This window comes from Trichoplusia ni, chromosome 5, assembly GCF_003590095.1.
Source record: "Trichoplusia ni isolate ovarian cell line Hi5 chromosome 5, tn1, whole genome shotgun sequence".
NCBI lineage: Eukaryota > Metazoa > Arthropoda > Insecta > Lepidoptera > Noctuidae > Trichoplusia > Trichoplusia ni.
In genome coordinates, this window is record NC_039482.1 from 16,873,729 (window position 1) to 16,890,755 (window position 17,027).

The window sequence follows — 17,027 nt, forward strand, 5'->3', positions numbered from 1 at the left end:
TCATAGTCACTGTTATCTAACAACTGTCTGGAGGAAACGGAAAAAAACAAACTATGATTCGCAATGAGACTTCAAAACGTGAATCAGTTTGTCATCAAATATGAATGTCATGTACATGTATTATGTGTGTTATGACATAACGTACATAAATAGTTAAGATAATATAATTGACTCGTTCTATTTACTTATCTGTACGAGTGCAAACCGTAACGTCCGAAAATAATTTAACCTTATCATCACACATTTGTCAAAGACAAGATATGGCATAATATATAAAAATCAGTTTCGTTCAATACTAACCAGAGTCGTCTGACCAGTAAATCACGATGTACCTCTTACTGTTGTTCACTTTAGTGAGTGTCTGCGTGGCGTGGTTGTATGCGAAATGGATGCATATGAAGAGTTATTGGGTGAACAGGGGTGTTCCCCAGGGACCCGTGAACCCTATATTTGGTAGCATGAGGTTCTTGCAGCAAAAAAATCCAGTGAGTATTGTTTTGTTGTTCAATTTCCATGTTTTATTACCGTTTATTAATTTAAAAAAATATTTTACATGCCGATTTATTTTATCAAATAAATTTTAAATATTTTTTTATGAAACAGTGCTCTACTTAATTTTAAAATCATCTTATTGAAATCTATATTTATAATTTTATGATTACTTAAATAGTAGATACTATTACTTTACTTATTGCATGAGGTAAAAAAAACAATCACTGGTCGTTTGTTACTATGCTATGTAAAAAAACCATAAATAAAATATTTATTTTCCCTAAAATGTCCGTTTATGAATTTCCAGGGAGTATGGATGCGTGAGCTGTACGAGCAGTTCAAGGAGTTCCCGTACGTGGGTATCTGGGTGTTCTGGCGGCCAGGCCTGGTCATCAACAGTCCGGAGCTGGCGCGGCAGGTGCTCGTCAAGGACGCCGACGTCTTCAGGAACAGGCTCCTGCGCTCCGGCAAGCGGGATCCCCTCGGGGCCTTGAATCTTTTGACCGTTGATGTGAGTTGTTCCTAGCTGTTTTTGATGTTACTACTTGTTCTTCTAGATATCTAATAGAAGTTCTTTATTTGTTACGTCCATAGTTATCTCAAGAGCAAGCAAGAGAAATTTATATATCTATCAAGGAGCTTTGTAAGCGTTAAACTCAAATTTAATTTCATAGAAAATCAATGCTTAGATCAAACACTTAGGTATCTTATTATTATTTGCGGAATGAATGCAATAATATGTTCAATATTCCTGAATTGGGTATCATATCAGCCATCAGTTTGAATACCACGAAGTCACAGAAAAGTTACAAACGCACTAAATGATAAAGTTATAAATTGTTTATTTTTAGGACCCACTATGGAGTTCCATCCGCAGACGTCTAACATCAGTGTTCACGGCCTCCAAGCTGAGAGGTTGGCACGAGTTGTACCAGAGCAAGGTGTCGGACCTGGTGGAGCGCATCCGAACTGACAAGGAGAAGGGAGTCACCGTCAACTTGAGGGTGCGTAGCAACAGAAGTTTACAGGAACCAAGCTCTCACACGCATAGTGTGATGTAGCCGTTACTTGTCTAGCCGACGGACGATTATCAAAAGGAATTAGTGACATATAGATATTTTAGAAAGTCATTTATCGTCTAGAGATTACTTAGTGATGTAATATCCCTAAAATATATTTAGATCTAGAAAAACTATAAAAATAAAAGTTTGGTATGTGCATATTAGGGTGCCCAAAAAGGCTTTTATTTGAATAATACAAATTGAAAACAATATTCTGACTTAAGGATTAGAAAACGACTTAGTAAATTTTATAAATAGAAGTGACGTCACTTGTTTCACTTTAATTTGATCAATTTACATTAACGAGACTTTACACTTAAATATACGACCGACGGTAAAAAACTAAATTGACATCATCCTCAGTATATTACCAGTCTTATAACGATTTAAATTATCTTCGTTTAGCTACTGCATCCATAGTTATTAAGCGATGAAACACTATGAATTTCTATGACCATTTTTTTTCCAGTCTCTGTTCGCGGACTATTCAACTGACATCATAGGAGAGTCTTCGTTCGGCATTCAGTGCCAAGCCACCAAGAACAGCAGCGGGCCCCTGAGGGCCATGACGCTGGAGTTCGAGAAGTACAGCACGTGGAGGGGCATGGGTTGGTCCTCCATGTTCTTCGTGCCAGAGATGGTTGATATTTTTGGGTGAGTTTCTTTGAGAATTATACTTCAACTCTTTGCAGTTGCTATAGTGGAGAGAGTGAGAATGTATAGTGGCAATATTTCTTAAAATGTATCCTCATACCAAATGCATTGTAGGTTAATCCAAAAAGTATAACTGTCAGACATTCTCTCAATGTCTCACATTGATTTCAGGTTCTCGTTCTGGCCACAAAACACAGTTGATTACTTCAGGAAGATTTTCTCCATGATGGTAAAAGAGAGAGGAGGATTAGACAAGGAGGTCGATGGCAAGAGAGACCTCCTTGATGCTCTACTCAAGATGAGACAGGATGCTTTGAAGGATAACCAGGGTATGGATAGTTTGTCAACACTATATAAAAAAAATAAAAAACTAATGAAAAAGTCTTCAATCATACCGTCAATCCTGGCTAAAACTCTTACTTCGAACACAGCTATATTGTTGTTTATGTTTTCAGATATGGATTTGGATATTCTAGTCTCGAATGCAATGATCCTCCTTCAAGGCGGCTATGATACCTCTTCTGCTGCCCTAATGTACATCTGTTATGAATTGGCTTACCATCCAGAATATCAGCAAAGACTGTATGAAGAACTACTAAAAGCTAAGAAAAGCCTCGGTGAGAAAGAGTTCGAAGCAGCAGATTTGGCGGAGTTGCCGTTCCTTAATGCAGTGTTTAACGGTAAGTGACGCAAGATTTATTCTTTTAAACAGGGCAGCATGTGTTTTGACTAAAAAATATTACCAAACAGACAACATCATTAATGTTTTTCCTTTATTTGCTACTTATGAATATTATATAACCATTCCAGAAACATTAAGAAAATACCCCATCATGGGTTGGTTGGACCGCGTGGCCCTCAAGGACTACCGGGTTGATGAGAAGCTCACCATTAAGGCTGGTACTGTGGTGTACGTTAACGCTGTCGGCATGCACAAGGACCCGCAGTACTTCCCCGAGCCAGAGAAATTCCATCCTGAAAGATTCCTTCCTGAAAATGTGAAGAATATCGTGCCTTACACGTTCCTGCCTTTTGGAGATGGACCCAGGAGCTGTATAGGTAAATATCATAAAGGATCCTCATTATGTGTATTGTAATGTGAGCCTGTATATGTCCCAGTACAGGGGAAAGGTGTTCTCCTAAAAACCTGTTAAGAAATTCTCCATTGTTACAAAGATATGTACGAGTGACCTAATATACCTGAGCTACAGTATTTCAGTGGGAGTGGTGAATAAAGTTAATTTATAAATTGACTGCCATTAATATCTTTGGGAGCATTGAACGAATTTGACAGGAACGGGCAACCAATTGAATTAGTATCGTTCATTAAATATTAATTTACTTGATCGTTTGTTGCGGTGGAAAGGTTGACAAATTGAAGAGTTATCCTATAATTAATATTTATGCCCATTTCAAGGGTCATTGACATAATTCATTAGCGATTTGAGTACAGAGTGAATTATGACTGAATTAAAATATTTCAAGTGGCAAAAAAGAGTATCGGTAACATTAAAATTTGCACTAAGCCGGATTATTAATTTTTACTATAACTGTTAAAATGATACAACATTATTCACGTGTTTTTATCGGAATTGGCCTACTGATATTAAAACTTCACAGTAATAAGTGTATTTATATTTTTTTTTATTAACAAACGCAATTTATCTCCAGGTAAACGCATAGGCCAGAACACAGTCCGGTACGCATTGGCCGCTGTGCTCCTGAACTATGAGGTCAGATCGAAACCAGGAGAGGTGGAGCCGAACGACATGAAGTTTGACAGGAGACAGATGTTCTACGCGCCTGCGCAGGACCTGTCCGTCGAGTTCATACCGAGGAAATAAGCGTGTGTGTGTAACCAGGGTTACACGACGACACGAGCTGCCCGGCCGCTGAAGCAGAGGAAGGTTGTGGAACGGAGAAACTGATGCATTAAGCAAAATATTAGCACCAGTGTAAGCCTAGACAAGGTAGCATCGTATTAAAATATATAGGAACGAAATTCCTTTTCCGCAAGTGTAGTGACTTTGACTTGTCGGTTCAATACATTGATGTGATTCAATACCAGGGCTGTGTATCTTCAGGCATATTGATGCTACTTTGTATATTTTATTGTACATTGTAAATTGTATTTCTCCGTTCTTCAATAATGCAAGATCATTCCGCTTCAGTGGTCAGGCAACCGTATACCCATATTTGAGAATGGAATAATATATATGAATATGGAAGCAAGCAAATGCTGTAAAAAAATCTTAACAAATGCTATTCGTTTTTACAAAAATCTACCAGATAGTACCAGGTCGTGACTACGAGTGCGTAGAGGACAGGATAAGAGGATAGCTTGTGGTTGTAGCATCTCCTCTGCACTTGTGGTCTCCTGGTGGTTTTATATTTGCTTGAAATATTATTAGAACTAGCTTTCTCATAGCCTCTACCTGTAGAAGCTTTGACATGCCTTGACATTCCTGTTAATGATTGGTTAGGATGTTTATTGTGTGTAAATCTTATTTGTGTTTTCCGAAATGCTTCATTTTTTTGTGCATGTAACATCATCGTATTTTGTTTTCCCTTTTCATTTCATTCGTAATGTTTAGTTTTCTCCTCCTTTTTTGTTATTTCAAATATGTGCTAACTTGCGTTGTCGCCTCTTCTTATAATAATGTATAAGAATTTTTGTATTTTTCTATGTTCAAATCGACCTATGGAGTTTCGTGTCGGTTCTTTCCCATAAGAATGACATTGTGGAACTGCGCAACTAGAGTCAAATTAACATTTTGAAAAGCATGATAATAAAAGGTACTTCTAATAAAAACCTTTTTCATTTTGATTTTGGCGTCGTGCAGTCAGAAACAGAAAAAGATAACACGGTTCTATTAAATAAGTGAAGACATTTTCCAGTGCCATAGGAATTGGTGTTCAAAAATGTTACTATAAGTACTAGTTGTTAAGACTATTTTGTTATCTAATAACACTTCAGTTTTTAACTCCTGTTTCTGAATGTCATGCAATTGTCATGTATTTATCAGAAATACTAATTTTGTTCATATCACTAATATTACTCTTCATCAAATGCATTTTAATCATATTATGATTACATGGTTTCAAAAATAAACGTATTTCATTCTTATATCTCTTTTTATTGACGGGTTTACTTCATGTGACCTGTACACCTGCGTCCCCACACAAGTTCAACAAGCAAAATATTTTTTGACACATTTAATCTTAAATGTAATGGGAAGATGCAACATTTATTAAAAAAAGGAAATTAAATTTAAGCTTTAAATTTTCTCTTTCTCGCGGGGGATTTTTATTTCCTTTCTATGCGAGTACAGACATGAAGAATCCAAAGTAGATGAAGAACTATTGCATACACTGTTTAAGATGCTATCTGGAAAACTCTTTCTACGTATGAGGATATAATATAATATCTATTTCACAACTATCTAACTAAGCAGAGCTTGTATTATGAGTACTAGACAACTGATAAACATACTTATATATTTCTATATACGTACATAATAGAGATAAATTACACCCAGACACAGAACAAATGATCGTGCTCATCCCATAAACATTTTTCCTGGGTGAGAATCGAACCCACGACCTCCGGTATAGCAGTCAGGGTCACTAACTATGTACTAGACCAACAGGCTAACCGCTGGGGCTTTCCGCTCAAGGCATGGTTCGGTAAGAGGCTAGATGCTAGCTGATGATTCAGGTTCAGTAGACCACAATTTCAACGATACAGAGACAAAATACCTGTACATAATATTAATGTAAGCTAAATTGTATATTATATATTAACTAAACTGTAATCACGATGGCGACAATTTTGGCAGTTGCTATTGTGCAATCATTGTTAATTCTCGATACTACCAAATGACTTGTTAATTCGATATTTTTATTATTTCAAAGCTACTCCATTCTTCACACTAGAAAATATCTTTTTCCAAATTTTGTTTAAATCGCTGCGTATTTTAAAGTGAAACAAGTAACAGACGGACAGAGATACTTCCGCAATTAAAATGTTGTTAAGGATATGGCTTTATGTAATAAATGCGCAATAAATCTATAATAAAATATTTTATCATGTTATTAGATTATACAATCATTACGATTCGAACGCTAGTGTTATCACAATAAAAAAAACCCTGTTAAAATACCTATCGTACCTTGTACTTATATTATTATTAGCTTTAAGATATAAGATAAAAAATATCGATCGACTATCTTATGCTGTGTTTCCTTGTAGTTTCGGGACGACTGGAAATCAAAACCTTTTTTCACAATTGTCACTTATCTTCACAGGTTAAAATTAGTTTACTGTACCTTGTGAAACGGCAAAGAAGGAACAACTGACGGCAAACCCTTCAATTAAAGTGGAATGCCTATATTCACGATTAATTATCTTCGACTACAGTTACGAGACGGACTCGTGATACTAAGGTTTCCGTGCAAATAGGCTTTAGATAACAGTTCAATCATTATTGCCGTAACAACGACAACGTTACTGAAACCTGGTCTTAATTTTTAACATTATCTGAGGTAATCAACTATATAGCTACCATGGTTCATGAGAAACCGCCTGGTGATAGAGAGACGGTGAGGCGGAGGTGCCTCGGTGATGGGGTTCCGTTTCTCTCTTTGAGTATAGAATCCTAAAAAACTGATGACAAATTTGAGATTTGTTTTCAAATATATTATTATTCGTCAATATTTTTTTAATGTTGTTTTTAGACGAATAAATATTTTAATATATTTGTAACCGGTATTTGTATTTGCAATGCTACCATGACAAACAGTTTAGCTACCTACTCTATATTTGACGGAGAATTATGCTAACTAATTGTGGTCAAAAACTGCCTTGTTATTTATGAGATAACACTTACGAAACCGGTCTTCATATTTACTACGACGTTTAAAAATACTGTTTACATGTCCATATGTACCAAGTAATTAATAGGTGGAAGCTAATTCAAAGATGACTCAGGACTTTTATCTCATGTGATGTAACAAGTCACGGTCAAAGTGACGTGACGTGACGTGACGTGACGTCACAAGAGATTTTTATTCATGAGGATTAAAATAAAATATTGGAACGACGCAGTTTCATGATAATATATTCAATACATCTATCTCGTTAAATAATAGTAACACTTCTTGCTAGTATACTCACTGTTTTCTTCTACCATTGAATAGGTACTTAATTTCAATGCCTATAACTACATTTCAAAAATATTTATTTTTCACGACTTTATATTGTCAAAAAATATGTATTGACATTTTGACCCCTAAGTCGCAATAGTTTTGTTATCGCATAACCTTGACCAGTTAGAATCAAATTCAAGAATAATTTATTCAAATTAGGGTATATGATTACTTTTTCAAGATTAATTATATAAGACAGCACCTCAATTCGGCCTCCTTCCACCGCTTTCTGGTTATTCGACCTACACTACACAGAATTTAAAAAACTGTCTATAATGGAAGATAGTAATCTTTCTAATGACACAACAGGGTATTTGCCAAAAAAAAACCTGTTTCGTAAATCTGACAGATTTCCTTAAAATATGGGACACGTGTTTTTCGTATAGATTTTAAAAATCTCATGTGACGTCACTTACCAGTGCGTTTTCTACTACCAAGTGATGCTGCTAGGCTCCACTACCATACATTTCGTAATCTTAAAGGTTTTAATTCTTTCCTACTTTTTAATGATATGATAAAATAAAAAAACATCTTCAAAAATTTTAGTTAACCAGGTTTATATTATTATATGAAGTCAAATACCCTATTGCATTATAGTAAGAGGTGTTGTTGTGACCTTATACTGCCTCTGTATGATCTGAAAAAGGGCAGAAAACCGATATTATGGTCGGAGAGGACAATGCCCAACAATAGGTCATCATACTTACTATAAATACCAAAATGAACATTAGTACAATAACATGACACAAAAAATAAATGTATTTTTATAAATTATAATTCATAATTAGGGTTCGAATTCTCAGTGCGTCATAGTTTTACGTAAATGACAAAAGATTAATATTATTTTGCGGGGCATAGTATATATAATTTTAATAACTATTTTTATAGAACAATTCAGATAAACCGTATTTACTGGTAACGAAAATCTTAAAACAATAAAATTAATTTGACGAAACGACCACAATCGAGAAAATAATAGATACCTCAATAAAGTACAAAAGAGTTGAACTAGCAAAAAAAACACAGACTTAAATCATAGAACACTCGATGATTTGACAAATCAATCAAAAAAACCAAAACAATCTACTATTATAAAGCCAGTCAGATACTGATGACCATCAGTCTGTGACTGACCAGCCCGCAGACAAGCCAAGTATCATCAAACCTTAGATAACGATACACGTCACTGCCTATCACTCTTATCTAAAGTAAATATTTAACAAAATTATGCAAAGTCAACCGAATGGAACATTTTAATCAATATCGCTTGTAATCTTCCTCACAAAACAGCTTAATAAAATAGCCTGTCATTCCCTTATCGCAAATATATTTTATTTTTAAATGCGATAAGTAGAATGTACTCTGGTTAGGGTTAAAGGTTTTTCCGCCTTCTAAAGATCAGAAGCACAAAACCTAAAAAAGAATCTAAAAAGGGTACAAAACTGTTCTCTGTTTCCTAAAATACTTGATCGAATTGAGTCCCTGTCATCACTGCTTTAAGCAGCTACTTTGACAATATTACCTCAAGTTAACGTAGGTTAAGAATAGGAAACTTCCAATATATGGTATGATGATTCTTAATACTAGTGACGTGACTTTTAGCCGAGTCTATTTAAGCACAACTAACAAAAACATCGCTCCTTGGTGACAAATAGACGTCACTTACCTGAGCCTCGTTATTGTATATGGCCGCTAGACAAAGTCTAGTAAAAGCCGTGAAAAGACTAGTTCCTTTACTCTGTGATTATTATCACTGATGTTAAGCTATGGTATAAAATATTATTTTCAATATATTTGAGAAGCGCGAAGATTGTTATGTTGTACCAAAAATACGAAACACGATTTCAAAAAAGCGGGAATTTATTAAAAAAAAAATCTCTATTGCGTATTAAATATCATCAACTTAAAAATTATCTTGCGTGATGATCACAAAAGCAGATGTTTTTAACGGAGCGATTGAACGAACCGATAATGTGCAGACGAGTATTATTCAGCAAAACGCGTTAATTGTCCGAGTTGCTGTAGCGTTATCACTCGTAAGTATACAGTATATAAAGTCTTGGAAAACGAGTGCCAGTATTGACCTCGTCTTTACTCGCCTTGTACCTCCTTAACTACTATAAAAATTCATTCGTCGAGAGCTGACTACAAGTAAAACATTATTCAGAATTTAAATCCACAAATAAAAGTTGAAAAAATGTTCATTTTACTTCTTTCGATGGTAACGGTCATCTTCGCCGTATGGGTCATAATAAGATGGTCAAAAGTAAAGAAGTATTGGAAGGAAAAGGGAGTCCCGCACTACTCTCCAAATCCGATTGTAGGAAGCCTGACGTTCCTACAAAGAGAGAACCCTGTAAGTAAAAATTTTAATACCTTTAAAATGATTTCCATATTCCGTGTACAGTGAAACGCTTCAATCACTCACAAAAATACATTCTTTTGTACGATTCGCTTTTATTTTTCTGCCATACAATGCGTTGAGTTATTTTGAAAACATTATAGAACCAAATTAACAAAACACGATCGATCTACAACGTCGTACTTGACCTGTAGATAAGTACATGTTCCCGAGCACTAACACGGATTTAATCACTCTAATGTATTGTACCAACTAGTAAAAGTCACACCTCTTCTTGAAGAGGAATGGCATTCGGTAACATTTCTATTTAGTCATGTAATATTATGTAGCAGTATGTGTGTTTCTCTTTGCACTAACTAACCACTAACTAGTGTTATTAAAAGGTTAATAAATTCAGTTGCTTTTATAACAATATTGATAATATGTGTACGAAACTAATAAGTCTGTGTATTTAATAAATTCTATAGAATGCCAATCTAATGTTTGTCGGAGTAAATATAGAAGTCCGGTGGAATACCTGTCCCATGTAAAATAACACGAGTATTTTTAGAAACGGTCGAGCTTCAGTTATTTTGTAGAAAATACGAGCTAGTATTTTGGTAGCCAATAAAAAGCAGAAACACTAAAAATGAGTGAAGCCTCCATCACCAGAGAGACGTACAGATACATATTTGATAGAGAATACGTCACGTGTGAAATGTTTTCATTACGTTAACGTACTACTGGCAGCTACTTGATTACCAAGTCGTTGATATAAACAGTAGTAATATGGCGTTAAACACCGAAACAATAAGAAGAAATCTGAACACCGAATTTTCACATTTAGTTATAAAAAATATATGTTTATTATTCAAAATTCAAACCTGTACAGTTAATCTTACGCGTAGATACGGTATAGATACCTCATTTACAGTTAACAATTATAATGTTATGAGAATAGATTATCACAACATATAATTTGCACCAATAAGACCCTAAGGCAAAACAAATCAAGCACGTAGATTAAAACAATCACATTATGTTGCTAAAAGCCATTTCACTTTCTATACTATCTATCTCTTTGTTCCAGTCGTTATGGATGCGCAAACTATACAACGACTTCAAAGGCGCTCCGTACGTCGGCATCTGGCTGTTCTGGCGGCCAGCGCTGGTGGTGAACAGCCCCGAGATCGCGCGCCGAGTGCTCGTCAAGGACGCCGATGTCTTCAGGAACAGGTTCTTGAGCTCCGGCAAGACTGATCCCATCGGAGCACTTAACGTGTTTACAGTCAACGTAAGCACTTATATTTTTTTTACCAGAGTCTTTCCTTATGTATGGAAATCTTTTTAATTATTTGAAATTTTATTCGATACTTTAAGTATCTAACTGGGGTTAAGAATATATTTTATGAAGCAAGTGGTTGAGGTCACCACGCCAAACCCACTGTGCGCGTCGTGTTGCGAGTTCGATCCCCGCGCAGGAGAAGTATTTGTGTGATCCACGAATGCTTGTTCTGAGCCCGGGTGTCTTGTGCATGTGATTTGTATGTATGTAAAACCTCTCTTTTTCATCAAATTCCTTACTGCGGGAGCGACATTTAAAAATAAAGAAAAGAAATACAGCAGTTATGTTTATAAGTGTGTTCATAATGTATTCCTTTCAGGACCCTCTTTGGTCATCCGTGAGGAGGCGCCTGACCGTCGTGTTCACTGCTGCCAAGCTGAGGAGCCTACAGCCTATGACTATGACGAAGACCAAGAACTTGATCAAACGGATCGGCGATGACAGCAAAATCGGTCCAGTAAAAGACCTCAGAGTAAGTACAAAATTATGAAAAATTATTTGACAAACATTATTTTGCCGATAGAGTTAATCAGGTGATAAATTTTTAAAAAAGCTGATGTAAATACTATTTTTGGATATCATTTTTTTTATTAATTTACCATCGACAATTTGAAGAAACTTTATAGGTATTAATCAGCATCCCTATCGCCTACTACTTATCTTAAATATTTAGACTCTCGCAACAGAACCCACAGTAGTATCAGTCTATTCTAATACCTGTTGTTCTCCAGGAAATTTGTACAGACTACACAACCGACGTGATCGGTGAGGCGGCGTTCGGCATCACCAGCAACTCCCTGGTATCACCTGACAGCATCATGAGGAGGGTCACCAGAGAGATGATGGCCTTCAACGTGCACAGAGGCCTGTCCTGGTGCAGCATCTTCTTCATCCCGGAGTTAGTGGATGTATTCAGGTAATTCGGATTTGAAAATGGTTGTACCTTCATCATTTTGTTTGAGTTTTGAAGTAAGTGTATTAACATTAACCGTGTAATGACACAAAGATTTCATTTCGTTTGACAGCCAGTATAGCATAAAGACAGCTATTATAGTGTCATAGTCATTTATATGTGATGTTTATAATAACCGCTGTGAGTTCGCTTGTAATAAAATGAAAAACTCTGAAGAACAAGTGGATATTTCAGCTAAATACCTATCCGCACATAATCAAGAATGTAATCTTTTGCAGGTTATCATTCTTCCCTAAGGATACGATGAAGCTTCTACGTAAGATCTTCCAGACAATGGTCGCGCAAAGAGGAGGCTATGAGAACCCGATTAAGGAGCCAAGGGACTTGCTCGAAGCCCTGGTGAAGATCAAGCAGGAGTCCACTGATGATGGTTAGTTTTCGTATGATCAATAGTAGAATACTAACTTTGGTTTGCAGACAAGTTACACTTTGTAGCTACTGAATCGCTCCTACTCAACTGATACCGATGAGTGTCGAAATCCCTTCACTTTTCTAAAAGAAATATCATTCCTTTTGTCAATGAAGCGATAGGCTTTTGTTTTCTATTGGTTTGTTTTTATTTTTCTCAAGTTACCTACTTTTTCTTGACGTTCGCTGTGATCTTGTTTCAGAAATGACCGAAGACGTATTGCTGGCTCAAGCAGCTGCGTTCCTATTAGGCGGGTTTGATACTTCAGCCTCAACAATGACTTTGGTTCTTTATCAATTGGCTTTCAACCCACATCATCAGGTAAAGTTTTTTTTGTAATAATTACTTATTATTATTATCGTATTTTTTATAATTACTGCACTAGCACTTGTTCTTTTGCATCATCTATAGTCCTATTACACTTATATTTTCTCATTGCCAGGAACGTTTGTACCAAGAAGTATTGCAAGCTCAAAACAAGAGTGAAGATGAGTATTTGAACACGGCGTCACATCCCGAACTGACCTTCTTGGATGCCGTCATTAAAGGTGAGATATACATAGGTGCATAATCTCTCGACTCTGAAAAATTGTTACGATTTCTTGGATGTCAGATGCATATAAAATAAATGAAACAAATCAGTATGTTTATATTCTTGATCTCCACAAAATAATTATTTCGCTCTTTTAGAAACCCTGAGGATCTTCCCACCAATGGGCTGGCTGGACCGTATCGCCAGTACAGACTACAAGATAGATGACAATCTGACGATACCAGCAGGTACGCCCGTCTACGTGAACGGCGTGGCCATGCAGGTCGACCCCGAGTACTTCCCCGAACCTGAAGTGTTCAAACCTGAACGATTCCTACCCGAAAATGAAAGGAATATCATTCCCTACACTTACATGCCATTTGGAGATGGACCCAGGAACTGTATTGGTGGGTATATTGATATTGCTGATTTAAATGACTCAAATTCCCTATTTTGTATGTTTGATTTACACCCTGGTATCAGAATTGGGTCTGAATAATGCTCAGATGTGCTAAGTCAGGATCCGAACCAACTACTTCTGACTGTACAGTACAACGGTCATGTCACTAAGCTCACCCTAATTGTCTTAATGACAGTCAATTTCAATCAATAAATATTATTTTTTGTTCCAGGAATGCGTTTTGCCTACCAGAGTCTGCGTCAGAGTCTTGCTCACATCATCCTGAACTTCGAGATCCACGCGCTGCCAGGCTCCACGAAGCCCAACAATGTCCACATGGAGCAGAAGGGACTGTTCTTCATGCCCGATGAGAAGCTGTCCGTGCAGTTTGTACCGAGGGCTACTCAAACTGTACTTTAACTTATGTTACGTAAGGTTCAAAATGATGATTGTTTTTTTGTAGAAGTGTTTTTTGAAGTTTACTGGTTCGACCAGCTTTCGGGACATTATTTGTAGATGCTAAGCAAAAATAGTGAGATATTATTTTTATGTAATATATTTGTATTAATTAAAGTTTATGTTATTTTGAATCATTGTTTTTCTGTTTTTTAACACCATATGTATGCTTCATGCACACCAAAGTCAGCAGAATTATTTTATTTATCACATAGATAGCCTTTATCATAGCTTGATAAGATCTCGGTGTCTGAGAGGCTGGCCAACTAACACTCTTTCCAAATCGAATACCTATCGAATATGATTGGTTGATCACAGCCAATCACAGCGCTACTGTGATATTTGATATTGCAATGTTTTTTTTGTTAGTTTACTAAAGAGGCTAAAATCTTATTACTGTTATCAAGAACATTCTCGTAACATTTATCTTTCAATTTACTTACGATTTATTTTGGCCCAAATGGATAGTTTATAATTTTGCTTAAAAACTGTTTTTGCTTTTCCGTATAGGAAACTATCGAACGACTTCTTCTTTGGGTTGAGCAGAAGGGATCGTCAGATTTTAACTAACTAACTCATGTTCCTTTTTGAAACTGAATTCACGCCAACTAGATAAAACTTGAGATAGTCCTCAATCATTTTAACAAGTTTTCACCATTTAATTTGAGATCGCCATCAAATAAGACCATTTTTGCATTGCATAAATAACTCTAGTTTATTTAACAGAAGCCACAAGAACTAAACTAAAGCCTAAAGATACTGTACTTCTAAAAATGTAAACAGCATATTTTTCTGGGAAGGTTTATCTTGGATCTGCTCGGCACACATTTTCCACCCCCATAGATTAACACCCTTCCAGTTTATATATCATTACAGGCTATCGATGTCGCCACCTATTCTCATTACCGATAGAGCTGCGATCGTTCCGATAACTGTTATTTATAGCAGTTATTTAAACTGTTATTTTTGGAACGCATTTGATTTTGTTGTATTGAATTGTTGTTCTTTTTACCACCCTCACACGGATTATTTTTTATTTTTGTTTCTTTAGTAGTGTTATAAATGATTTTGATAAAACGGGTTTCAAAAAAAATTACCATCGCCAAACTATAGGTACTTTATAATCTTGTAGTTAAGATCAGTTGATTAGTTCTTAAAAGTTGTACGGATCCCTCAGTGTCGGGATATCGACTTGAGAACTTGACACTCCACTAGACAAATGTATAACCAGCTCAGTAGCAACTATTGTAATCTCATTATATTGATACATCTAATAATAAAACCCTGAGCATTATTTACTGTCAGTATTTTTCGTGTATTAAAAATATCCGTAATATTCTAGTCTGTTGTGTCCCATGCCTATAGCAACCATTACACGGTAATCGCGGAGATAAAGGGCTAGCTTCTTTTTATGATCCCTGCGGCTTTATGTCCGTGATAATGATCCTTACAATCTATTAACGCTCGGTCAGGGCACTATTATGGCTATTGATAAGTCACGACTGCTGCGCTACGTGGGTGGGCAGTAGTGTAGCTTGGAAAAACATCACTTTAAAGTGAGGGGGAAATGTTAGTTGACTAGATTGTTGTTTCTGATGTCATTATCCTAGTTTAAAAAAATAGTTTCGTAGTGTTTTCGAATAGTCACCTGAAAGCGCGTAACTGCTAAGATAAAAAAGTAGGCGTATGAACTAGAAATATGTGTCGGAGATGAGCATGAGAATAAATAACTAAATCATAATTAAAACCTCATTGGTGAAAAATAGTTCGCAACCTCATTCATAAAACCTATATAGTTACTGTTCGCGCCAATACTGGCTGGTTGTAAAATAGAAGCGCATGTATATTTGAATTTAGAATAGTGGATTATAAGTTTTGAAGATGGTTTTTACTAAGTGATTATCGCGTAATATTAAAGTTAGTAATTGTTGAGGCGTAATTGATGATTGTGTTGTTAATATTGTGAATATAGATTGTGTAAAGTAACTAAATAATGTGTAGTGATTGGACAGCGCAAGGCTGGGGCGCGCTTAGCCAGCGGTGACGGGCGGGCGTTGTTAGGAATATGTCCAGATAGGGTTAGGATTAAACGATAATGCGATAATGAGGCGTGAATGTGTGCGTTATTGAATACCCTATCCCGATGTCGGCTATCCTGACACCCAAAAGAGAGCCACGCCGACATATATAATATACAATTACACCCAGACACAGGAGCAATTATTATGCTCATCACAATCATTTGTATTGGGTGGGAAGCCAACCCAAAACCTCCAACATAGCAGTCAGAGCCAATAATCACTAGACCAAACTAGCTACTCGCGATATCAAGGTGCCATTGACGAAAGGGGATGCTGCATCAGGTTAGGTTAGATTTCACTTCGATTTCAACCTTTTTTTTTGAGACCACTGGACTCAGAACAGAACTTATTCTCCGGAACCTTGCTAACGGGGTACTCCAACCACATTCCAAGTCTAATAATCACGAACTGTCATCTTAACCACAAATGCCTTCCTAAAGAGCCTACCAGGGATTACATGACTAATTGGCAATCATGCCACAACTTAGCCCTCAGAGAATTTCAAACAAGGCAACAAACTCTTGCTTTCATTTTGCCAATTAACTTTGGGACAATGTAATGCATTATTTAAGAGATGTAGGGATAGTGGAGGAAATAATACTTAGTCTTGATTGTCTTTTTATCTGTTACACTATTTCTTGTGTCAACGCTTTGTGTAATAATTACTATTGTTTTGCCCACTGGTGGTAACAGATGTCGACGATCATTTACTCTTCCGATATCACCTTAATATAATATTATATAATATATTTTATTTATACTTCCACATTTACATACACATAAATTTTATATTTTATCGGACTATAATTAATATATTACATTTATTACTAAATTTGTTTATCATCGTTAACCACGACGCAATTATTTTCCAGGGCCATTGTAATCCCACGGTTAGGCATTGGTCTCACTTTCTACATGCCGTTCAGGCGAATTGTATTACCAATATATTATAGATTAAAACCTTCCTTCTTCCCACCTTCTTTTAAATTACGGATATAACATAAAAAAAATCAATGACATTCAATTCAGTGTCGATTATTTTTTTCAAATCCAAAGGTTCTAATAATAGATGCAA

At 36.0% G+C, this 17,027-nt stretch overlaps 2 protein-coding genes and 1 long non-coding RNA gene across 3 annotated transcripts; 2 read left to right on the forward strand and 1 right to left on the reverse strand.

Annotated features, from left to right (window-relative positions):
- Nucleotides 1-287: 287 nt before the first annotated feature.
- Nucleotides 288-5,019, forward strand: LOC113493762 (cytochrome P450 6k1-like). The gene is made up of 8 exons (XM_026871768.1): nucleotides 288-485; nucleotides 800-1,003; nucleotides 1,344-1,496; nucleotides 2,023-2,207; nucleotides 2,379-2,536; nucleotides 2,663-2,887; nucleotides 3,018-3,266; nucleotides 3,879-5,019. Exons 1-8 carry the CDS (start codon nucleotides 327-329, stop codon nucleotides 4,049-4,051), a joined length of 1,506 nt encoding a protein of 501 aa, XP_026727569.1. The 5' UTR covers nucleotides 288-326; the 3' UTR covers nucleotides 4,052-5,019.
- Nucleotides 5,020-7,955: 2,936 nt separating this feature from the next.
- Nucleotides 7,956-9,204, reverse strand: LOC113493763. The gene is made up of 2 exons (XR_003400608.1): nucleotides 8,399-9,204; nucleotides 7,956-8,052 (listed from the first exon to the last, which is right to left on the reverse strand). It is a non-coding gene; the product is annotated as an uncharacterized LOC113493763 (long non-coding RNA).
- Nucleotides 9,205-9,335: 131 nt separating this feature from the next.
- LOC113493764 (cytochrome P450 6k1-like) lies at nucleotides 9,336-14,005 on the forward strand. Its single transcript, XM_026871770.1, has 9 exons — nucleotides 9,336-9,771; nucleotides 10,847-11,050; nucleotides 11,421-11,573; nucleotides 11,833-12,017; nucleotides 12,293-12,444; nucleotides 12,686-12,804; nucleotides 12,926-13,031; nucleotides 13,174-13,422; nucleotides 13,648-14,005. Exons 1-9 carry the CDS (start codon nucleotides 9,613-9,615, stop codon nucleotides 13,833-13,835), a joined length of 1,515 nt encoding a protein of 504 aa, XP_026727571.1. The 5' UTR covers nucleotides 9,336-9,612; the 3' UTR covers nucleotides 13,836-14,005.
- The last annotated feature ends 3,022 nt before the right edge of the window (nucleotides 14,006-17,027 follow it).